At 41.4% G+C, this 25,814-nt stretch overlaps 1 protein-coding gene across 6 annotated transcripts in view; it reads right to left on the bottom strand.

Annotated features, from left to right (window-relative positions):
* The window catches only part of ehbp1l1a (EH domain binding protein 1-like 1a), a 42,962-nt gene extending 30,529 nt beyond the window's left edge, over window positions 1-12,433 (bottom strand). For 3 of the 6 annotated variants that reach the window (XM_084924667.1, XM_084924670.1, XM_084924671.1), the window contains exons 1-7: window positions 12,133-12,433; window positions 4,355-4,412; window positions 3,951-4,046; window positions 3,810-3,863; window positions 2,490-2,668; window positions 2,127-2,272; window positions 72-140 (exon numbers count right to left, since the gene is read on the bottom strand). In XM_084924667.1, coding sequence (XP_084780793.1) covers window positions 72-140; window positions 2,127-2,272; window positions 2,490-2,668; window positions 3,810-3,863; window positions 3,951-4,046; window positions 4,355-4,412; window positions 12,133-12,236 — 706 coding nt within the window. In that variant the 5' untranslated portion in view covers window positions 12,237-12,433. The remainder of the gene's footprint in view (window positions 1-71; window positions 141-2,126; window positions 2,273-2,489; window positions 2,669-3,809; window positions 3,864-3,950; window positions 4,047-4,354; window positions 4,413-12,132) is intronic. The other 3 variants (XM_084924669.1, XM_084924673.1, XM_084924672.1) reach the window with 3 other exon arrangements.
* Window positions 12,434-25,814: the final 13,381 nt, after the last annotated feature.

The raw sequence follows: 25,814 nt of genomic DNA, 5'->3' as shown, positions 1-25,814 counted from the left end.
TGTGGAAAGTGGAAGAGAGGAACTGAAAGGAGGAAGAGAAATGATAATAAATTCACAGAAGTGAGAATTACCTGTGGGGCCTAATTCAACTACAGGCCTCCAGGCCAGATCATGAACTCTTTCAGTGGAGGAAGCAGAGGCTTTTGTATGAAGAAAGAAAACAGCAGGCAGAGTGATTAAAAGAATGGAAAGCACATTTTATATAGGAAACCAAAAAGGAAGCGGCAACAGTTAAGGAATATAAGTTCAAAGAGAAATAGAATAGAGAGAAGGGGCATAATTTCCTCCCTCCAACATGAGTCTAAGCTAAAAACAGTTTCTAAAATGCTTCGTTCATGTGGCATTGATTCCATATCTACCAGAAACAGAACAAATCTGTTCGGAAGTGCCATGAAAAACATATGTGCCCTTTTCAAGATTTCTTAGTTTTTTCATATTTGTTGTTACAAATCAAGCAAATTTTAATATCAGACGAAGATAAGGAGAATAAATACAAAATACAGTGCAACACAATAAAGTTACGGTTTCATTATTGGAACAAAGCCATCCAAACCTACCTGGCCTTCTGTTAAAAAGTAATTGCTGCCTTTATTAAATCATGAATTAACTGTGACTAACTGCCTCCAAACCTAATAACTGCTTGTGCCACCCTTGGCAGCAAGAACTACAATCAAGCGTTTGCAATAACTAACCCGCTTCATTTATGTTGGAGGTGATAGCAGAGCTGTACGTTTGAATTTTGTCAAAAATCTCTCAGTCAGAACATGCTATATCATGTTTAGGTGGAAGCTAGCGAGCTAACTTCCTGCTAACTTCTAACTCTGTTAAATGTAACTAATCCTGTTTTCATGGATGCCTGGATGTTAAAATTAATTGTTACACCTGGTAAAGCAGCAACGCTGATCATTTTATTAAAGATGAAAGATTTTAGACAGTTTTCAACTCTCAGTGATGCCGCAGTGTTCGTTTGACTTTGGGACCTGAAGAGCCGGAGTTTAGGACCCAGATTACTCCACGAGGCTCCTGCCTACGGTGGCTGTAATGCTCCAACAATCCATCAAGCGGTGCGGCCTCATAGCTTAGCAAAGTCGTACTAAAACATTTTTTGACAGATTTTTGAGCACCGTGTACCACATAAAAGCGATTCGAGGTCAGTAAGCGCAACCAGAATTCATACATAAGGCGCACTGTCGATTTTTGAGAAAATTAAAGGATTTTAAGTGTGCATTATAGTGCGGAAAATATGGTATACAGAAGAAAAGAATATATCGCGATATATATCGTTACCGCACGTGCTTCAAATTATACCACGATATGGATTTTAGGCCATATCGCCCAGCCCTAAATGGGAGTAACTACTTGTTCACACAGGGCAGGTAGATCTCCTTAGTTTTTAATAAATGATTCATCATTTAAAAGCTGAATTTTATATTTATTCGGGTCATCTTTGTCTAATCCCAAAAAGTTGATTCTGTTTATGTGGACGTCGCGTTTTCAGTGGGAGAAACATTTCGTCACTCAAACATGCAAAGAAACCCAGAAGAAATCAGGAAGGGGACAAGTACTTGCTCATGGCACTGTGTGTATTAATTCTGGTATTGTCTTTTTAGGTCGATATTTGCACTTTAAATCCATTCTTTCTAGCTGCAAATTTTAAAACCTAAAAAGCGCAGGCATGCATTGACTCTTGTAGCTGAAAATATTACAAAAACAAAAATCACTTGTAGAACTATCTAAGATTACCTCAGGTATTTATCCTGATTCATCAGACCAGACCACCCTATTTCATTGACTCATCATCTAGTTCTGATGCTGTCAGGCCTTTTGTAGGTACTTCTGCTGGTGAACATGTACCAGCACTCTGACCAGCACATATCCATGCAGTCCCATATGCAGCAAACACAGAACCTGAACTTTTGGAGATGATATAACTGTTATCTAGCCATCATATCTGGGCCTCATCATTACATTTACTATCTGTAGGCACCTACTAAATGTGTGACACAGATAAACCACAAGACATCGTTTATCTTCCAGGCTTTGCTTTTACCTAAAAGTTGAGTATTTTGTCTTCTGTCATTTTTAGCCTGGTTGAATCAGTGCACAGGTATCCTCACAAGTCTTACCTGTAACATAAGTAACTTGTCCTGTTCCAAAGTTTGACCTTCTCTCTTCGCTGACTTCATCGTCGCTGTCATTAAAGTCATCCAGATTACCAATATCATTCTGTTTTATGCTCATAAGACTGGCCAAACTCTGCATGTCCTCATCTCTGTGATAAAACAAAAAAATCAGCAGACATCACCACCTTTATCCAGCTCCACTAATATTTTCACATACCTAACAGAAAGTTTTAGATTCAATGCAAAGTTGCTGATGTCACAACCTCAACAACTTAGACATTACGTTGGAAATCTGCAGAGAAAAGTAATCCTCACTGCTCCTGGAACATCATAAAAAATAATAAATAAAAATGCTTCTTGACTTACGTGGCCTTGCCTTCCCTGAGAAAGATGCACGACAGGTTGAGTTTCAGTGTGGCTTCCACCACTTTCACAGAGAGTGGCTTGAGCGTCAGTGTTAAATCGTACTGAGCTGGTGTGGCGCTTGCATACTTCTTCATATTGACATCAGCTGATGCCAGCACTTTTTTACATCCTTTTGTCTCCTGATTAAAAAAATAGAGTTCAAGTTTGAATGCACACACATTAATTAATCCCAAAGATAATTAGTCACCACTCAACAACAACACAACTCAAGGTCTAACCACAGTATGACATAACATAACATTGCCCCCGCCATCTTTTTACTCAAAATATTTTTATTGAGTGATCAATACTAACAAACCCTTTCCTTACAAACCCCACAGAAGTTAGCTGCAACACCACTGAGCTTCACGTTCCCATTAACACAGACACACATCAGACCTCGATGGAATAAGCAAATCAGTTAGTCAGCAGGAACATCCTGAAGGTTAGGTTAAGTTTAGAGAAGTTTGTCAGAGAAAGACCCCAGATTTGATCAAATGTGCCCTTTTGGTTCTGGATGGAGCAGTGGATCTTTTCAAGACTGAGACACGACATGAGATCAGCCAATGAACATGGGAGGGTGGGGCAGCAGCCTTCCACCTCAACAACATGGCACGCCTAGCCAGGAGGGAACCAAAAGACAGCAGCCGACGTTTTGCCCCAGTAATATACTGATCATCCTCTCCCGCTGTACCAAAGAGAGCAAGTAGGGGGCTGAGAGCCAGTTTCAGGCCGGTGGTCTTGTTCAGAGTGAAGAAAACCTCACAAAAATTTGCCAAGGCAGGGCAAGTCCAAAACATGTGGGTTAGTTTGGCATCATCAGACCTGCACCTGTTACAGCGAGGGTCTAAGATAGGATAGAAATCCCTGTGGACTTCTTTGAATTGCAGTAGGGAGTAGCACAGAGCGACGTGGAGTTTAAGGACTGAATCCCAGACGTCATCGGACATAGATATGTCCAACTCCCTCTGCCCCACCATCTTTGATAGGGGATTCGGTGTGCTTTGGATCCTAAGCTGTTCTGGTTCTACTTCGTACTTTTCTCGTCCCATCATTTCGGTACTAGTTAGTCACATAATCATCTTGCTATTGCTACTCAGTATGGGTAGATATGGTGAGAGCATCTTCTAATTTAGCGTAGTTTGTTGTTCTTCCATTTTGGTCCCGTGTCATTACCACAGAACACCTCTATGTCCTATTAGCCGGGTAGCCAAGTTTCAGGCCCCAAGTGTTTATGATCATACCACAATATGAAAGCTAGCACAAAAAGATCAGACTTACATTCTCAATAACAAAAGTCCATTCTTTGTCTTCAAACTCCTCTGCAGTTGGTTCCTGTCAATGCATAAATAATTAGCTGAATGACTAAATGACATATTATATTCCCCCATCTATAATCCATCTAATTAATCAGCTCCATACCTTGAAGAGTGTGACCGTGATATCTAAACTCTCTGGAACCTGCCAAACCACCAAGCCTCTGTAGGGGTTCTGGATTCCTGGCTGCCAGCTGTGCAGCTGACAGAACAGAAACAGGAAGCATCAAGAAAAGGCTGCAAATCACTAAAGAGGATTATATCAGTCCAAAATGGAAAATGTGGTACGTTTTAATTGCTAGGCAAATTGGATGTGCAGCCTTCATGAATTAGGTCAAAATATTTAGTAATGACTAATCCCAATGTAAAAACTACACCATCTGTCAGATGCTCACGTAGAAACACTGGTTTTATATTATGACAAGTCAAATTTTGTTCTTAAGTAGCGCTGGCACAACTAGCTCCTTTCAGCGCTTTGTAAAGATGCTCGTTTGTTTCTCCTTTTATTACCTTTGTGCTGTGACGTCTGCTCCTTCTGATCCACACCACTCTCAGTTTGTCCGGTTGCCTGAATAACAGCAGAGCGTATATTGTATTTTACTGTATTGTACTGTGTCTGGCAGCATACAATGAGTATATTACAGTAACAACTAAAATCCTTTTTCAACACAGACACTGTCATACACACAGATAAACAAGTTAACCAGTTTCTGAATGAAAGTTTGACTTTCACTTCAGCCAGGCTGTAGATTTTTTTCTGCAGCTTCATGTTGTTAACTAGTCCCAGGCTGTATGTGAAATCTATTTTTTACAATAGACACTGACTCTGTTGTGAGCAGAAACACTGACATGTTTTGCCTGTTTCATTGCAATCTGTGTGGCAATGATGATGGCATCTACGATTTGGTCAGACCTTGTGTAAAACACACAAGGACACACACACACACACATACATGCCAAACACACAGAGGACAAAGACAAAAGGGGAACCTAAATGGACAAGAAACTGAAACATACAAGCGCAATCCCAAAAGTAAGGACTCCCGCATCGACCGAAATGGGGATACTGTAGAAAGATAAACAGGTCGTGCCCATGTCATAGCTGCTCACCGCCGCCGCCGCAGAATCTTTCAAATGTTCTTTCAACTTTGGGAACAGGTGAAGTCCAGACTGTAGGGTGGATGGGTGATGAAGTTTCAACCAAAGTTTTGCTTCAGAGCGACAGTTTGACGGGCGACGTGTGGATGCGCGGTGTCGTGGAGAATGCTTACGCTCTTGCTCAGCATTCGTCTTCTCCAGTTCAGAAATGCCCTTCTGAGTTGTTCCAGTGTTTCACAGTACCAGCCATCAAAGTCAACCACCAAAACCCCCTTTCAGTCCCAAAACACAGCTGAGCACTGTGCGTAAGCATTCTCCACGACACCACGCGTCCACACGTCGCCCGTCAAACTGTCGCTCTGTTGCAAAACTTTGGTTGAAACTTCATCACCCACCCTACAAAAAACTGCCAGGCTGATGCTCAGTGGACTGAGGCATAGTTGCATTATCACAAACAGGCATGGTGCAGGAGAGAGTGTCTCCTTTGAGTGGACTGGTTCTTATACAGCACTTTACACAACCTGTAGACTCACTCATTCGCATAAGCACTTTTTTCTACGCTGTTTCCAATCTAACATTCAGTGGATGCATCAGAGAGTAACATGGAGTTAGTATCTTTCCCAAGGATTTGGCATGCAGACTGAAGCACCATCCAACCACCAACCTAGTTAGTAAGTGACCTGCTCTACCACCTGAGCTACACCCCTCAACCCTCAGTGAGCGACTAAGCCCATAAACTCATCAGAAAAGAGTTTACAAGGTCAAGGTTCAGGGCAGTTTTCCCATAGACATCTATGGGTTACGGTCAGGTAGGTTTGGTATACTTAAACAGGATGTTTTCAGGTTTAAGGCACCTTCATGTTCCTTTCAGTTTTCAGGCTGAAGCTGAGCCCATCGTTTCTACAGCCTGGGGTAACACACATGCATGGGTGTGGGCGAATCATTGAAGCTTGTCATAAATGACATTTCTGTGGCATCGCAATCATTGTACAAGTCTATCAGAAGAATGTCTTAAATATGGATCAGCTAGGCTGTGTGCTCCTCAAACTGTGAAGCATCCTCTAATATGGTTACACTGTAACACTGTGCATTTTAAAATGAGGCAGACTACATATGAGTTATACATCATTCCTGGTACCTGTAAATGTTTTCTTTCAGGCGTTTTTGTCTCTACAAACCACTGAGTTACTCACCACCACAGGCCTGTACATTTATAGGTCAGCACAGAAACATGTCTGTTATAAATAGTGCAGCAGGTGTTGCTCTAAGCTCTGTGAAGCGTGTTGTCCATTTCTGTTCTCTGTCCGTTGCTTTCATTCTCACTCATCGCTCACAGTCTCTTACCAAAAGCAGCTGGTTAGTTGATAATTTGGGCAAGAGTTCAACAGTTTTCTGCTTTAGTCATTGTATTTGTTTTTGATTTAGAGCAATTTGGTTATGCTTTATGACAACTTGACAACTTGTAGTTCTGGGAATCTTTTCTATTAGTTATGATCAAAATAGTTTTCATCAAAGCCAAATCAGTCCAGTTTTGGGTGTTTACATGATTTCACATTTATTGAGATCATTTTAGTCGGAGGTCAAACTGAGGCATGTTGTTAACTCTTGTTGCAAATTAGACAGTGTGACTGGGTGGTAGACGACCTCGGGGTCACATCTGGCCCTTTAGTTGTCTGCGTGCATATCTGCATGTTCCATGTCCTACTGTCGTTGTCTGGTTCTCACTGTACATGTCACTTCCTGTCTTACTTTGAAGGTACCTCGTCTCATGCGTCTGATTGGCCCCAGCTGTGTTTCCCCCGTTTCTCGTTCCCTTGTTATCTTTGTATACTTCAGCCCTTCGTTTCACTCTGTCCGTTGTCGCGATCTCCTTCATTTCCCTGCTGTGTGTTCTGCCTGCCTGATTAGTTCAGGCGTCGTCCCAGTTTACTTAGTTTTATATTTCACAGCTGTGTCTTCTAAAATAAAGTCCTGTCTGTGAGTCTCGATCTGAGCTGCTAATCTGCATTACTCCTGGTATTAAAACTTCATTGAAATGAACCGGCTGCATCTTTGTCCTATATCCTACAGACATGACCAAACATTTTAGTAGTGACACAAAGTTTGTTTTTATGCACTTTGCTGCTTCAGTTTTTAATTCAAATAAGAAGAAGAAGAAAAAGAAGAAGAAGAAGAAGAAGAAGAAGAAGAAGAAGAAGAAGAAGAAGAAGAAGAAGAAATGTATAATTATAGATCATAAGTTTCAAAAACTTTTTGCTGGGAAAGAAATAAAAGTTTAGTTTTAGTCGTGGTATCAAAATCTTTGTCCTGTGTGTTTGTAGAACGTGGAAATTATGATGCAAACAAACATTGTAACATTTCAAATCAATGTTATGGTTCATTACTTTAAAATACACAAGATAACTAGTCACACTGGTTTTACTGTAGCCGGGATTGTAGTTATGACTTCTAATTTGAGTTGGTGTGTCACCGTTTTAGCTTTAACATTTAACTTATTTCAGTGTTAAACTTTTGTGTGTGGTTTTATTTCTCCGGTGAATATCGGCTTTGATCTAATTCTCTTGGCATGAAATCCAGAAAAGAAAATCCTATGGGACAAAATAAGGGATGCTTAAAACCACCTCAGGCACTCTGACCTCAGAGATTCCTTCAGAGCCCAAAAAGAAAGGACGTGATTACATGATAATTACCTTTTACAGTGTACTGTCATTAGATTTCCAGTAACACTGCCTTAACAGACACCACTGACCCCAGTACAGAGCATGCAAAATGTGGCAAATCTCTCTAAACTACCACAAAGCACAAACAGTGTGAAAGGAAGGCCGGCCAAAATACAAGCCGGGGCCAGAGGACTGAAAACACATGTTGACGCTGACTGAACAATGACTAACGCCAGTGGAATTAAAGGAACTCCTACATGCTGAACCTAAAACAGCAGCTCTAAAGCTAAGCACAATATCCTCTGTATACATAAACTGGAAATGGCCAAGAGGAACATGTTTCAAGCTTGTCCTGAACACTGAAAACCAGACTAATCATCCAATCGGTTCACGAGAAGAGAAATGCCGAGCAAATACCAAGATTTTAGATGTTTTCTGGAAGAGGCCAATGGGGACTGATGGTTCATCCACGAAGACGTCTCTGGCTCGTAGAGTCAGTTATAGATCTACCTCCTAAAGAATTTTCTTCACTTGGCAAAATATTGTAGTTTTTCTTAAAGAATTTGGCAATCATCATCCTAATCATGGACTCCTTTATATTCCTTTATTCTCATACTCAAGTTCAACATCTGGGATCAGGTCCAAATATCTGATCTGATTAATCTGTCGTGGAATAATGAGAGAAAGAAAGATCCTTATCTTGCCAAAACAAAACTTTTAGTGACTGGGCCAGTTGGATTTCTGGGTTCATTTAAGGCCCCATCTCTCACTGGTAGACTCATTTAATAATTCTGTTATTTAGATTTGTGCACCACTACATGCTGATGTTTCACAATCACAACAACAGTGGTCAGTTATATTGTAAGGTAAAGACCCTCCAACACCCTATAATAATAGTCAGATGACACTAAATAGTAACAGTGGGAAGGAAACAAACTCCCTTTTAACAGGAAGAACCCTTCAGCAGCATCAGGCTCAGGGAGGGACAGCTACCAGCTAACAGCCAGGACTCGCTGGAGGTGAAAGGAGGGAGACAGGACAAAAGCAAGCCAGCCCTTGCAGCCTAGGCCTATTGCAGCATAACTAAGGGAGGATTCAGGGTCACCTGGTCCAGCCCTAACTATATGCTTTAGCAAAAAGGAAAGTTTGAAGCCTAATCTTGAAAGTAGAGATAGTGTCTGTCTCCTGAATCCAAACTGGAAGCTGGTTCCACAGAAGAGGGGCCTGAAAACTGAAGGCTCTGCCTCCCATTCTACTTTTAAATACTCGAGGAGGAACAAGTAGGCCTGCAGAGCGAGAGCGAAGTGCTCTAATAGGGTGATATGGTACTACAAGGTCATTAAGATAAGATGGGGCCTGATTATTTAAGACCTTGTATGTGAGGAGCAGGATTTTGAATTCTGGATTTAACAGGAAGCCAATGAAGGGAAGCCAAAACAGGAGAAATCTGCTCTCTTTCTAGTCCCTGTCAGGACTCTTGCTGCAGCATTTTGGATTAGCTGAAGGCTTTGAGGGGAGTTTTAAGCCTTTAAAAAAAGATTTAAGGATACACAACCATAATTCATATTTGTTTTTGCTTAATTCTTAATTGCCAATATATATAATCAGTGTGTGGGTGTGTGTGACACCAAGGAGCCACTAATCTGAGAGAATGTCTGACTTTATAAATGTATGATTAAATAAAAGAAAATGTATTGAGTATACTGTGATCAGTTTTAAAGAAAAACAGTAAAAGAAAGTATTCCCGTAACTGGATTAAAAGGGATTATGCTAAAAGATGTTCATGTAAGAATAAGATCATGATAGAGAGGTTGTATAAACGAATGGAACATAAGGAGAAATATGCGACTGAATGTTCATATACAATGAAACTTTCTATGGTAAGAATAACATGGAAAAAAAGAAACTGTAATGAAGTGATTTTAACATTTAAAGTTAGTTTTAAATCATGTATGATGAAAACTCAACACAGACAGAGAGAGGATGATGAGGTATGGGTGGACAGTGGGTGATTCCAGCGGTGAGACCAGACGCTATCTTAGACGATGTGACGTAAAAAGGGGGAAGAAAGGATGAGCAGGTATAAAAGCTTTGTGCAGAGTCGATAAGAAGAGCAGTTCAGAAGATTGGACCTAAGATGTTCACAGCTGGAAGCTCCTCCTCATGCCTGGGTGTGCCCATCTCTCCAACCTCCTTCTTCACAAGGATCCGAACAAGCTCAGCATTAGCTTACAATGGGTTCATTAGACACATGTAACTGAGGTGATTTGATTAATATTTTCTGATTAGTATTATTTGGTTCTGCTTTTGTTTTGCTCCTATTATATTGGTTTAATAAAAATATCCTTCGCTAAATGGTTTTAATTGTGGGCCTTTATAAAGGGACTGGTAAAGTATTAATCTACATCACCATGAATAACTCTTACAGGTTAATCCAGCCCTTGGGGCTCAGTCTTCCAGGACGCTAAATTTAACCCAGTTAGTTACCAAGTGCACCAATCTAGAGGGGCACTGCGGTAACACACGGGCTGCTGACAGCTGGGCCTGTACCGGCTCTGTCACAGGAAGAAGGGTAGGCATTCGGGGGCTTTTCAGGCAGTTAGTACTGGGCTAATCCCCACACCCAGTAGCTCCATCTAAGCTCTGCACTGCTTACTGGGTAAGACTCACAGCACCAGAGATTGGGGTTGGTTTTTTCCCTCTACAAATAAAACAAGCTTTTTTACACTGACTCTTTGGAGATGTTTTGAGCTAAAGGATGATTGGAGATCGACCTGCAATTAGCTAAGACAGCTGAGGCTAGTGATGGCTGTTTAAGTAACGCTGCCATTATAGGCCTGTGGTTCGTAGGTGATTGATTGAGATAGATTAATCATATTTTAAAATTGAAGCACTGATTTATGGTAGGACATATTATAGCAGTCTTGAAGAAATTGGTTTTAATAAACATGATGATTTGGAGGAAGTGATTACTGAGGTTAATGCAGTAGGATCAAGACTAAATAAATATAAATAGTATTGAAAGTAGCTGAACATATTATATATCTGGTGATCAGTTATTTTTTCTCTAATCGTTAAAACGTTATTAGTAAAGAAATTAGTGAATTCAATACTAGTTAAGGTAAAAGGAATACTCTGTTCAACAAAGCACTGACTCTTTTGTCCACCAGTGCTGAAGAGTAACCCTGGCGTCATTCTTATTTTCTTCAAATAATGATGAGGAGAGAGATGTCACAGCTTTACTGAGGGCTTTTAAATAGAGCAACAAACTATATTTCCTGGGAAAATGAAGGTATTCTAAATTAGTGAGATGCCACTTCATCTCAAGGTGCACGTTTGAGAGTTATACCATGGAGTCTACGTCTGATTTGAGGCTTTCTTTCACAGAGGGGCCACAGTACCCAGCAATCACATGACCCCCTATGAGTAAGCACAACAGTGGGAAGGAAAAACTCCCTTTAACAGGAAGAAACCTCCAGCAGAACCAGGCTCAGGGAGGGGCGGATTGCAGAGAGTAGCGATGAGGAATTATGTTACAGCACCTTCCAAAAGATACTGTAATGAAATCTATCCCCCAGCTGTCTTTATTGTAAATGTAAATTTTGTTAAGTAATAAATAGACAAAATACTCTTAAATGTGCACTTTCTGTGCCACATGTCAGAGATCCAGAGTGTGATTAAAGTGGTGGCTGATTTATTATACAGCCCAGCCTCACAAAATGTGACCAGTTAGTGTAAAGTCAGCTGGTGGTGGCCCAGCACTCACCCAGAATCACATTATGAGCGTGCCACAAAAACACAAGTGTTTGAATCTGGTTAAAGCGCGACTTTACTGGAACAACTAACTGTTTGCCTTCATAAAAAGGTTTCCTCGTGTTTTTAACTCCTCCCAACAATTATTGCAGACCTGGGCCTGGCCACAGATTTCTTATAAGAGGGGAAGTTTTTATCCATGACCTCAGTGTCCAAAAGTCTACTTTCAGCCAATGATGATGGCGTAGATGCTTCATCCTTCCACCGGCACACGTCACACCAGCAGTGACACTAAACTGCACCACCACTCACTCCCACAGCCACGACAGTTTTTTGGCTTGACCCGTTGCCATGGTTATTAGGATGCCGCATGGTAACAATTACAGTTCTCTTATCAAGAAAACAAACACGGAAGTAATGGGGCGGGCTCTCTCTGCAGCAAACAAAGCTTTTAGCATTAATTTTTCTGAACATTAAAACTTGAGGTATTGTACCGACGACCTGTAATTACATGGAGTAACTGTATTAAGTCTGTCAATAAGACGTTAATGCGCAGTGATAAATACACCGGCTCGTGTAAACTGAGTGTGAATGATACACTTAGTTTCACAGGCTTTACTCGCCGAAATGAGAAGTTCACACGTCTGACCGGAGTTTGGCATCACTCTCTCTGTCAGTCTCTTTAACGCTCAGAGAGCACACCACGGAGGAGTGCCGGGGTGCACAACAAATCGACAGTTATCAAATATTGACAAATATAAGTATTATACCACTCACCATTTATTTGTACATTCTATGATCAGCTCTTGAAACGAAGCCGCAAACTGGAATTTAGACGCCTTCTTTCCTACCCGCTGGAGCCGTTTCCAAACCGAAGTCATGCTCGATCCTGTCACACACGCTAAAGTTAAATTACACGGAGGGCAGGCGTGTCCCCTCTTCCGTGTTCCTTCACCGGGGAGTGGATGGGAGACTCCACCTGCCTCGGTGACAGATCCTCACCAGTGCTCGCTCCGTAGACACGGTACAAAACAAATACTCCGGTCACATATCGTGAAGTTAACTCGGACAAACCGGAACCCTCGTTACTGGGACTTTCAAAATAAAATCAGATGTCTCTGCCAACTTCCACCCATCCAAAAAGGAGGAAGTTTACAGTTTAAATCTCATCGTGAGCATTTAAAACAAAGGTTTTAACAAAAATAATGATACATTTCCATTAGAATGCTTATATTTTGGCACAAATACATAAATAAATAAGAGGAAGTCAAAGGAGAGCGTCACAGGGCGAGCAGGCAAAGCACACAGAAAAGCCCCACCCAGTAATTACACTGTGGTTTCACTGTTAATCACACTGCCAGTAAAAGTTTGGACACACCTTTTTATTGAATGTTTTTTCTTTATTTTTATGAATGTTTACACTGTAGATTCTCACTGAAGGCATCAAAACTATGAATAAACACATGAAATTCTGTAGTAAACAAGAAAAGTGTGAAATAACTCAAAACATGTTTGATATTTCAGATTCTTCCAAACAGCCTTTGCTTTGATTCCTGCTTTGCTCACTCTTGGCGTTCTCTCCATGAGCTTCATGAGGTCGTCTCCTGAAATGGTTTCCAACAGTCTTGAAGGAGTTCCCAGAGATGCTGAGCACTTGTTGGTCCTTTGCCTTCACTCTGAGCTCCATCTCATCCCAAACCATCCACACTGGGTTTAGGTCAGGTGACTGTGGAGGCCAGGCCATCTGGTCAGCACTCCATCACTCTCCTTCTTGGTCAAACAGCCCTGACACAGCCTGGAGGTGTGTTTGTGGTCATTGTGCTGTTGGAAAATAAATGATGGTCCAACTAAACACAAACTGGATGGGATGCATGTGGCTGCAGGATGCTGTGGTAGCCATGCTGGTTCCGATGAATGCGTCCTCAGCAGCAGAGGTGACTCTTGTGACCATGTCAGGTGACGACATCATGAAGCTCACTGAGAGAAGGCCGAGGGTTTGCAGCGCTGCCAACAAAGCAAAGGGTGCTGCTTTCAGGAATCTAAAATACAAGACATATTCAGAGATATTTATTAATGTGTTTTGCTACATAATATCTTGCTTCATATATTTGAGTTCTTCAGTTTCTATCTACTATCTATCTTAAGTATCTTAAGTAGTAAAAATAAAGAAAAACCATTGAATGAGAAGGTGTGTCCAAACTTTTAACTGGTAGTGTAACTTATGTAATTTGGAGATGTGTTATTTAATGAAAGCTGTTCTCTAACCCTATTAAACTTCCTGTTTCACTACAGTTATAACTATGGGTGCCTTGACATAGCTCAGATTAATTTAAGACGTCACACATGCAGTGGCTTCATATCCTGGAGGATAATCTGATAATAATAATAACATTGTTGCTGTTGTTCAGATGTTTTAGCAAGGAGTAAATGTGAAACACAAACTAACTGGCAGGAAACCTTTCCCTCTGTCATGAGTCCCCCTCAGCTGGGGGGACTTTTCCACTTTAGGTGTCAGTCTATTTATAATCTGTTGCTAGCACATGAAGGATGTAATGCAGCTTCTGAGGCACACACACAGGCATTAGCCTTTTATATTTGTTACATGCAGCATCTAAAGAATGATGACACTGGTAAATTATTTAAAAAAACAAAAACATTTGAGAGCTAAAAGTAACATATTTTATCATTTGTAAAAACATTTAAAGAAGAACTTTGACTAGGGGATTTTCACCTTATTACGTTTATACCAATGTATGTATCATGACTTCCTTTTTTCCAAATCCAGCAGACCCAAATCACTATACTGGGAGAGTAATGCCCAACTTTAGTGGCAATCAGGGATTGGACCAGTAAGGCCTCCAGCGACCTCAGATAGGGTGAGGAGCTTGGTCATTTAGGAGAGTCTCAGACTAGAGCCACTGCTCTTCCATCCATCCATCCATCCATCCATCCATCCATCCATCCATCCATCCATTCATCCATCCATCCATCCATCCATCCATCCATCCATCCATCCTTTTCCACTTATCCTTATGTTCCACAACAAAAAAAAATACCTGATCAGGTTAGATGTTTTGGGTATGTGCAACTGGGAGGAGACACTAGACCCAGGACCCGTTGGGCAGATATTTTGCCCACCTTAAAAATGTCTCAGGGTCCCACCAGAAGAGCTGGAAAACATGGCTGCAGAGAGGGATGTCTGAGAATCTCTGCTTAGACCACTGTTCCCACAATCTGGACAAGGGTAAGCGAAAGAAAATAGATTGCTGTGTGGATATCAAATGCTCCAGTGGTCTGTACAGTGGCTTTTTACTGCTTTTTACTGTAAACAGAACAATAATAACACCAAAGCTTTAAGATCAGGCAAAAGCTGACTGCACAGTTTGAGTTGACACAGTTGACCGTGGTATCCATTTAACCCATCTTGATAATAGGTTGGTTTCTAAATGTGCTCTTATCTAGATCCAAACATGTAACACGTTACAGAGAGGAATGTGTTACATGTGAATAGTCTTAGTTTGGACTTTTGTTTTGGAGTTGCATGAGGAAACTGGCTGGGAGCCCTGCTTTTCTCACTACATGTAGATACTATCAGACAGTACAATGATCATTCTTTTCCACACCCACAGTACACAGCTGTACCACAGGAGTTTTAAAACACGTCACCCTCCATGTCCCAGGTCAAACAGAGCAGTATGTTTTCTTAATCTGATGAACTGAACACAAACGTCTACACCATAAAGCTTTGTAGAGGTAAATTATAGAAACACTATCCAAATATATGCGGATAATATTTAAAAATGCTCTTCTGCCTAAAGTGTGTTACAGTAATGAATACGAAATGAACAGTGAGTCACTATAATCCGTCTGCATGTGTTGTTTTACAGAGGCTTGGTGCTCTGCTGCTCACCAGCAGGAAAGCAGGAGAATAATAAGTCTGTCATTGCTGTTTACAGTGAATTTATATTTGCATTTACAGTTTTGAGGAATGTATCTTTGACATTTCTGCAACTAGAAAAATGAGTAAAAAAACAAAAAAAAACAAAAACGATTTTCAATTTCTTTGTCTTTTTTTGCACATTATATGTAGTTACTATGGACTTAATACATACATATTATTAAAATGTGGGATATAATGGTTGTATTTTATTGCATAGCAACTTGAAATGCTCCCAAAATATGGCACTACAGCATGTAAAAATGTAAAGAGGGTTGTTTTTGTATTTCGTGTAAGGTACCAATCAATGTTAAAAAAGAATAATAATGATAATAATAATTTTTAAAAAATCCAAAATTCTATAAGAAATAGATTGATTCATTTTTTTAAGAATATTATATTTTTAGGGTTGGCAAGATTAGTAAAATTAAAGTAGTGGCCACTGCGGGCGGTCTTTCTCCTCAAGCTCAGGTCCCCTACCAGAGACAGGGAGCTTGAGGGTGCTGCGCAGTATCTTTGCTGTTCCTAGGACTGCGCTCTTCTGGACAGAGGTGTTGCTCCTGGGATCTCCTGGAGCCCTGTGCCCAGCTTGGAGGTCACTGCACCAACTGTTCTGATTGCCACTAGTACCACTGTTGCCTTCACCATCCACATCTGCCCGTGGCACTTCTCTAGCTTTTCGTGTTCCTTTTTCCCGATGTTGCTTTCGGTATAGGTATAGCTACAGCTATTGCTACGGCCGTACTCCACACAGATGTTCTCATATTGCTCCACTGAAAGTAACCATCTTGGATGGTTCAGTGGAGTACAGCTGGTTTATTCTCTTGCCTTGTATCTCTCTGGTGAACCTCTTCAAGCAGTTGGCCAATGCTGTTTGCTTGGCAGTTTCCAACACCTCAGCTGTACTACTTTGATACCAAATCTTCATCACATCTTTCTGCAGCTCTAATTTTTAGCTAACGTCCCTCTATGCTACCTTGATCTTGGCCTCTAGTCTCCTCCATGGAGGGTACTGCTCCTTATGGCTGTTCATCTCATAGCCAAGCGTCTCCATAGAGTAGATCATGTGGTTGGATTGAGTGATGGTCACAGTAGGGATTGTCCATAATGCTGCCTTCACTTCTTCTAGCAGACCTTCAGAGGGTACTTCACGTAGTCTTGGTAATCGGCCACCGATGGTCCAGGTTTCCTGCTTCTCCATGATCCTGTTTTTCAGGTCAGCTGTTCTCGTACTCAGCGCACCTTCAGTTCTACTTGGGGCTTGGTACCCCATCTGAACCCAGTTGTGATAGCTGTTGTCTCTTTTGAATATTGAAACACTGAGCTACCAGTTGTTTTGAGTCTAGATGTTGGGTATCAAAGATTTCATAGGTCCCACACCCATGGCAGCACCCCTGACTGCAGGGTACCATAGTGCGACAAAGACGTCTTTAACAAAGCTGTGTTCATTCTTAAAAAGAATTGTAGCGCTGCCTAGCTCAGCCACACCAAACAGCCTGAAAAATCATAACAGGCAACTAACTATATGAGTGCTGAATTCTGTCTCTGGTTAAGAATAACCCTTCACAACATTTCTAAAAGAGGTAGACCTATGAGTACAATCAAGAGACATCTTCACAAATGGAAATGCAGAGAGTTTGCAACAAGGTTTAAGCTACTGGTTCCACTTGAGAACAAAAAGCCCAGATCAGACTTTTAAAAACATCTAGAAAAGTTTGCCCGGGCCTGCAAAGAACTTCTTAAGACAGTTGAAGCCAAAATGAACTTGCACCAAAGTAAAATATTAAATATCAAAAAGGAAAGGAGAAGCTCAAAATTGAGGCAATGTTATGGCATGACTGCCAATCGAAGCTAAAAGTAGTATGCTAATGACCCAACGTATACTGCAAATGCAACCACAGAGGTTCCCAGAGGAAAGAAAATAATTTTTTTCTCTTTTTTTTAATGGAAATGTCACTCACCTGATCTCAGAGCATGTTTTTCATTTTCTGAAAACATAACTGAACGCAGGGAGACCCACAAGCAAGCACCAACTGATGAAGGCTGAAGCAAACATCTGGCAGAACATCAGAAGGGAGGAATTATAGCATTTGCTGATGTCCATGACATTTACAGTCTTTGACGGCGAGGAATTTTCATGCATGTATTAAAAGGAATAGTTTGCCTATTTACCTTTGATCCCCTGAAGTGACCTGCTTCAGAAGAACATTGCTGTAATTCCTGAACACTTAATGTAACAATGATGTAACAATTTAAATCTTTGTCATCAGAGCTAAACATTCTCTTCAAACACATCTTGATTGTTTCATTCAAAATAAAGGAAGTGTGTCATTGTGAACCTAACTGTAGCTGCTATTTTTCCAATGCTTTGGTGAACCTACAGAAACTGTCAGTACTCTGGTACAACCACATACAGAATCATTCCATACCACAGCCTGGTGTATAGAGCTGATTGTAATGGTTTCCTTAAACCATTTCAGTATTATTTGTATTATTTTGAAATTCTACTGTTCAATAAGAGCTCACTAAAAAACATCCAAGAATTCAAGCTCAAAATGATCATAACATATACTTGGAAACTTGTAGTAGAGGTCAAAGCAATCAGATCCCTGCTGCACTCCTGCCTGTGACCTTTGTAAATGTAGCCTGGCTAAGCCAGACACCTGTGAGCTGTCTGTCAGAAGCACGCACTGAAATATTACCGTTACAAAACATCGAACTGTCCTCGCTGCCATGATGCAGCAGTTTACATTTCAGTCTCAGTTACATAGACTCTAGACAGCACAATATGTTACAGAAAGATAAAACTGAAAATCCTGCTCTTTAGCTCCTAAATTCTCTACTGTGTACATCCTAGAAATGTGGGACAAGCAGAGGAAGGAATCCAAGCATTAAAGTTGGAAGCAGGAAACCAAAAAATATTAAAGATTTTAAAAACTATTAAGACTCTAAAGTCAATGGGAGCTGCAGGATTGTCTGTACTTGACATGCTGTCTCTGAGGATCCTAAATCGGGAACAACAGTTGGCTGTGGTATTTAATCCTGTGCTTGACCCAGCTCCGAATGCCCATCAGAAGGCTGGCATGACCATCAGTCATCTGTGCGTCTCACAGCCGCAGCACAGCTCAACACTGATCTCATGACTGCAGTGAAATGACGAAGGAGGCTCTCAGCATTGAGTCAGCTGAACTCAGTTTCACCTTCAAATGTTTCCATGAGTCTTTTTGTCTACAAGTAAAAACAACAACAAAAACATTTATCTTGCTCTAAGTGTATCATGTTAACATATTTATTCTACACTGTCTCATTCTCACAGATCCAGATTTTATATTTAGTTTTCGAGTGACTGAGTGAGTGGCCTCTTCTTTATGTGGGCAGCAAAAAACACCTATTATGTTTCAATGTGAGGGTAAAGACATGTGTTGAGGTTCAGGATGTGTTAGGTATGGAAAAGGTAAGCTGTAGTGCTGTTTAAGATGACAGTCTCCAGCAAATTAATGTAGATCTGAGTCATGGATGCACAGCTGGGTATGAGCGTGTGTTCCTGAGGAGAGGTGAGAGCTGACCAGCTTGGCACCAGCTCAATTTCAAGTCTACAAATACGGCCATAGCAGGAGGACACAACAGCCCTCTGTTCCAACTCCAAGAAAACCAGCCTGCACCTTTCAGCTGCTTCATTAAAGGGACATTCATCCAAAATGTAAATAAGTCTTCAAAATAAACAGTTATTTGTTCTTTCAATAACAAAATGTATACACAACCAAACACTGGGGTTTGTGTCCTCTGTTTATGTTGAAGTTACCAATATGTTAACCTCCTCCTGAGCAAACGGGGACAACGCCAGCATTCCCCTTACTGGTTATAGAAACTACCAGTGGGGTTATCAACATTCTGTTAGTGTGTTCTTAAATGATAATTCCACTTGATCACCATGTTGTTCCTCATTACAGTCATTTATGATAACATACTTGTCATACAGATGTGGTAACACTACAAATTCTCATGTATGAAAAGAATTTAGATGGAAATGTCTATTTTAGAATAAAACACAAAACCCATGTGTCAGAGTGTGGTTTGTGGCGCGAGTGCAGAGGAGGGATGGGGCAGCGGGTTGAGGGGCAGGGCAAGGCTGGTAACCCTCATCCAATCATGTCTGTGAAGATTCTCAGTCATCCAGGTCATGGTAATCTAAGCAGCTTGGAAAGAAAAGTGTCTGCACTTCTATAAGTTTCTTGAAGACGTTTCACCTGAGAACCTTGTTCAGTTCTCAGAGCAACTGGTGGACAGTCCCAGATTTTTAAGCCCTACTGGGAGGTCGTTGACCCACTATTGATCATCTGCCTAATCACATGAGCCAAGGTGTGAAAACAGGTGTGGGTCACTATTAGCTGAGGTAAACCGTTGTAAGAACTTGCCCCAACGTGACTTACTGAGATCAAATGACCCAGGATGTGAGTGGGCGTTAAGGCGTCTGAGGATGGATCTCAAAACTGGGTTATAGCTGGCAGACAGTTGGTATTGTAGGACACCCCCTCTGTGGCTTACAACCATATTAGAACCGGGGGCTGATAGTGACACACACTATCAGCAAAGGTTCACACCTTGGATCATGAATTTAGGACCCATGTCAATAGTGGGTCAGGGTTTAAAAGTCTGCCTAAGGGGTACAGGCGTGATTATGGGGACGGTGGAAATGAAATACATGGATAAAGCATTTACACTGAAGGCTGCGTTAGCTCCGGCGCATCCCTGAGTCTGGGAGCTGATTGGCCCGGGTTCAGTAGGTTAATGGGGCTGTGTGTGCGGGTGTGTTCACAACTGGCAGGGACATGCAATGTTTGTGTTGCGCTCAGCTTGACACCCACATACAGGAAGACCACACCCAGCTGTTCATGCCAGAAGCTGCAAAAAAAAAAAAAAGCTGAGATGATTACTAGGGATGGGTATCGAAAACCGGTTCTTGTTGAGAACCGGTTCCCACTGTTTCAATTCCTTGGAATTGTTTGCCATTTTTGCAAACGATTCCCTTATCGATTCCAGTCGCCCCGAACCTACCTGGCAGGAAACACGACGCGTAAGCGGCTCAAACGCTCAAAAGTTTGGTTATACTTTACGAGAACGGATGACAACAGGGCAGCTTGCAATACTTGCAAAGTAGATATTTCATTTAAGGGAGGAAACACTACGAATATGCAAAAGCATTTGCTCACAAAACACGCGATGACCTGAAATGAATGTCGTGATTTTAATTCTGCTCCGGACTCGTGAATCTCAACCCAGCAGCAGCGGTAACGTTTGCACGTCCTCTCCCGTTAATGCAGCAGGTAAATAATCAACTAACAGTGCATATTATGTTAGCGCGATCTGCCTTATTACAAAACCTGCCATTACTGTGCATTTAGGTGACCGTGATGAGACAGACAGAGTCTGGCTCAGATGCTGGCAGTTGTCGCTGCAGTCTACCGGTAGCGTCTCCTTTCAGGCCAGGATAGACGAATGTCACCGAGCAGTGACTAAGTTTGTGGTCAAAGGCTTGCACCCATTTGCCACAGCAGATGATTTTCAGTAAGTGAATGTGTTTAATTGTAGGCAGGGACATTACTGGATATTCTTGTGTAATTGCTACAGAATAATTTATGTTATACTTTGTTATTGCTACAGAAGAATATTTATTTTATTGTTTTACATTTACAATTTTTTTTCCTGGGGACCCTGTGACACCCCATTGAAGAGCCGTAGGCTGGATCTCTTAAGATCTCACTGCTGGGTTTGTAAGTCCATGTTACTCCTAAATTTCTATCTTGTTCAAAGAGAAGATATAAAACAAAGTTCTAAGCTAATCGACCTTAGTGTTCTCCTTTTTTAAAAAGAATCGATAAAGAATCAATAAAGAATTGAATCGTTACACAGAATCGAAAATGGAATCGGAATCGTGAAAATCTTATCAATACCCATCCCTAATGATTATCCAGGTGGCTCATTTGAACCCCGTGCCAGATCATATAGGATATGACAAAACTCTGGAGTGAAGGGGGGAAGGGTGCAGTCCACGAGGGCTGTGGGGTCAACGGCTGCCAGACCGCCCCACCATATCAATGTACTGGAGCTGCAGGCCGTCTTCCTGGCGCTTTGGCACTTTCTGCCTCGACTGCAGGGGTTCCACGTGATTCGTCTCCTCGGTCAGATTATCAGGAAGGACAGCATGGTTGCGGCGGTCTATGTGGTCGAACAAATCTGCCACGGCTTCAGGTGGGCAGAGGTCAACCTCTTTGCCTCCATGGAGTCAACACACTGCCTCCTGTTTTTCTCCTTAAAGGACACGACCCTCCCCTAGGGTGGGATGCCCCAGGCTCTCCTGTATGCCTTCCCTCCTTTCTCCCTCCTCCCCTCGGTCGTCCACCAGGTCCAGACCGAGGAGGCAAGGCTGGTCCTGGTGGCCCCTCATGCCCTCAGTGATCCCGCACCCCCTGGATGGATTGCCCAGTTTGAGGGATCTTCTGTCCCAGGGGGGCAGGTCACTGCTCCATCCCTTCCCTGGGGAGGTGCGGCTGACGGCCTGGCCCCTGAGAAGAAGAGGCTCCATGCCTTAGGGCTGCCTGGCATGGGACCCAGCCCCTCATCTGGGGAGTGGGTGCTGGGTACTCCTAGGCAGTAACTTAAAACAGTTTCCTCGGTCAGTTGGCTTGCGTGCTGACTACGAGCGGCTTCTCAGTTGCAGTCCTTCCAGGACTCGCTCGGGCCAGTCTTGCGTCTGTTAGATTACAGCTGACAACACAAAGTAAAAATGAAAACCAGCTGAAAGAGACTTCAAAACAGTCTCCACGGTGATTCTACTGCAAAAACACGACCAGATAGAAACAGAGGTTACACCCTGACTGCTCATCAGTTTGTTATCTGTTGAGGTTCAACACCACAAATGACGGCTCACTTTATCGAGGTGCTGGGCCGGGGTCAGCATTCACTCAGTTTTAACATTACTCTGAATTCTTGGCTAGCTTAGCATTAGCATACTGTCTGTGCAGGTGTTTGCGAAGAGCCGAAGTTGTGCTAACAATGCAGTTGTTTCTGTCCTGGAGCAGTCTCTATTTTACTATCACACTTTCCTTCCTCCCTTTTGTCCTCCAACACACAAACTGAAATCAGCTGATTGTAGCGAGAGTGCAAGATCCAATAAGCGGGATCAAATAGCAGGCAGATTAATGATTCCAAGGAACTGGAATACTTGAAACCGGTTCTCTACCAGATCCAGTTCTCGATTTCCATGCATATTCTTTACTTTTTCTCCTATCTTCATGGTATGGTGCATCATTCTTATCTCTCTGCAGCTAATACAAGCTATGCACATCACCCTTGTTCTTGAAAACTGGTAGCAGTACACTTCTTCTCCATTCCTCGGCCAGACTCTCCAGACAGGTTATGTTGATTCAATGATCCTCCCTCTTCTTAAGAGCTTGAAAAGAAGGCAACTGGACTTGTTTTTAAGTTTTTTGAAGACATTTCACCATCCAAGCTTTTTCAGTTCCAAAACCAAATAATGAAGAGTCCTAAGCATCTCTGTAGGTTGTCTCTTATGAGGTGGTTGTCACATAGTGCTTCAAATATGCTCCCCAATCATGTTGATAGAAATTAGCCAGGATTATTACACTAGCCACTTGATTCCTCATGGCCTGTTGACTTTTGCAAATTCCCATCTCATGGCCCATACTCACTAACTTTCAAATATTAATTGATTATGAATTACATCATAATCAAAGTGGTGAGGTGATATAATGTGTGTCACCTCACCAAAATGTGTGTATGGTGCATTTCATTACTGGGTGCAAGAAATTACAGTCTTCACCTTCCACCCATCTATCCGTCCATCATCTTCCACTTGTCCACTTCACTATCACGGGGGAGCCTATCCTAGCTGCTATGGGTCGACCACTGACAGCTGTCCATTGTCACCAGTCTATGACGGGGCTATCACAGAGAGACAGACAACCATTGATGCTATAGCCATTAGTAGTAGTACAAGACGTGGTTTACACATTTGCCTAAGAAGTGAAAGATCACTGCCTTGTTCTGAAGAGGAGCCAAATCCCTTTGGGGTTGTGTCGGGAAGAGCCTCTGATGTAAACAACAGTCAAATCAAACATGTATAACTAAGTGAGAAGCTAAAAGTAGCTTCTTTGTACTATCGTTACTCATCATGTTGTTAGAAAGGAATTTCCCAAATAAGTGTATTTCTATTCTTTCCTGACCTTGTAGTACTACAGTTAATTAATGCTTCAATCTTAAATATGACAAGGTTGATAATAGGGTGGTAGTAATTAAACCATTACTTAAAAAGCCATCCTTGAAAGAGTTAAACAGCTAACAGATCATCTGCAGAGGAATGGTTTATTTGAAGAGTTTCAGTCAGGTTTCAGAGCTCATCACAGCACAGAAACAGCTTTAGTGAAGGTTACAAATGATCTTCTTATGGCCTCTGACAGTGGACTCATCTCTGTGCTTGTCCTGCTAGACCTCAGTGCAGCGTTCGATACTGTCGACCGTAATAGGTGTTAAAGTAAGTGGACTACTTTTCTACTCTATTTGAGCACTGTCAGAAGGTGGGAAACTCAGAAAAGTCCCACGTCTGTACCAAAACCAGACTACTCCCACACACACTCAAGAGAGGAGAGATGGAGCGACAAGAGGAGAGAGAGAAAGCGGCAAATCAACCTGAGAGGATCGAGGCACCGTGACAAACTCGGGGTTTGTATCTTGCCCGAGGATATTTTGGCATGCAGACTGCACAGCAGAGATAAAACCACCAACCGCCCAGTTAACAGACAAGTTTAACAATTGTGCTGCAGTGATTTGAAAAGACTCATTTCAATGGACTCCAGTTTGTTCATGTAAATGGGAGTTTTCTAATTATGGCGTTACAAATCTGTAGTTTTATTAAACAATACTGCTTCAACAAAGTATTCAGCAAACTCTGTAAATACATGTGCACATGTTATATTTTTGTTTTGTTTTGGGGTTTTTTATTTGTTCATCAAGAGATTATACAAACTTATATACATTGTATTGTATGCATCTTATATGACATACTTTCTCAAACATTTCTTTCCCGATCATTTTAACCTTTTTTTGTTAATCAAAAGACAAATTAAAATACAAAAAAACATCAACATCAACACAAGAACAGGAAATTGAGAAAAGAAAGAAAAAAAAGAAGAAAAAGTGAGTAAATTAGAAAAAAAAAATAAAGTAAAACTCAAATAATAATAATCAAAATAATAATCAAATAATAATAGTAATAAATTAAAAATTAAACACTATAAAAGAAATAAATAAAAGAAAAAAAGAATAGAAGGGGAGGGGGGTGCTTAAATCCTATGCCTACCTTAAAAAAAGTAAATTTCAAATTCTTTTCAGTCTAGTCGGTGGGTAAATTGCATTGTTCTAAGGAAAAGATTTGAGATATTCCACTTGCAGATAATTTTTACAGAACTACTTTCACTGTGAGTGAGATCTTCTCCACCCTCAGAAATGTCCGGACAGTATTAAGCCATTGCGATGCAGATGGAGGCGTGGGAGATTTCCACAGAAGTAAAATACAGCGTCTAGCAAGAAGGGAACAAAAAGCCAAGATCTCAGTTTGCTGTGGCGTCATATTAAGAGGAGTCTTTGGAACTCCAAATATGGCAATTAGAGGATCTTCAAGGATCTGGATTCCAAAAAACCCTGAAAGTACAGAAAAGAAATCACAAAACTTGGACAGAAGAAAAACACATGGCTTAGATTGCAAGGGGAGGTCACGTTGGTTTATAATTGAAGGAAAAAGTTTAGCTAAACGGGATTTTGAGAAATGCACTCTGTTTATTACTTTAAAGTACAAGCTGTAGCCTAGCACATGGTGTACTTGAACGCATGATGACATTCACCTTATCCCAGCATGATGATTTTACCTGAAGAGTCCGATTCGGTCACCATAAGCGTTTGATGTATATTTGATAGAGGTGATTTTTGATTAGGCCTAACAAGCAGAAGGTCAACCCATGGAGGATCAGTAGGAGTATTGGGAAATTTGGAAACAGTGATGAGACACAGTGTCTAATTTGCAAATAGAGAAACAAGTGAGAGGGAGGTAGGTCACATTTTGAGCTCTGAGAAACTAAGAAGGACATCATCTTTGTAAAGGGCTCTCATGGTCTTTGTGCCTCTTTCGTGCCAAATCAAATAGGCAGCGTTAGTAGTGGCAGGGGAAAATAGAGGATTCCTTAACAATGGTAATCTGGTAGACGGGGATATGAATTTAAAATGCGACCTGAACTGAAACCAGATCTAAAGTGTAGAGAGCACCACAGGATTTGAAGCAACAGAAGATGTTTTAATGATGAAGAGAAAAGGGAGGCAGGAGAAAAATATGGAGAAATTGATTGAATTTCAAGTTTACACCAAATCAGGTTATCAGTAGGTCAGCTTATGAATATGTGAAGACCAGTAGTACATTAAAACATTTGGTAGGGAAAGACCCCCATTAGAGGTA

Source organism: Perissodus microlepis, chromosome 3 (assembly GCF_051167445.1).
Source record: "Perissodus microlepis isolate ML-2025 ecotype Zambia chromosome 3, ASM5116744v1, whole genome shotgun sequence".
Lineage (NCBI taxonomy): Eukaryota > Metazoa > Chordata > Actinopteri > Cichliformes > Cichlidae > Perissodus > Perissodus microlepis.
Note: the sequence above shows the minus strand (reverse complement) of the source record. Positions and strands in the feature narration are given on the sequence as shown.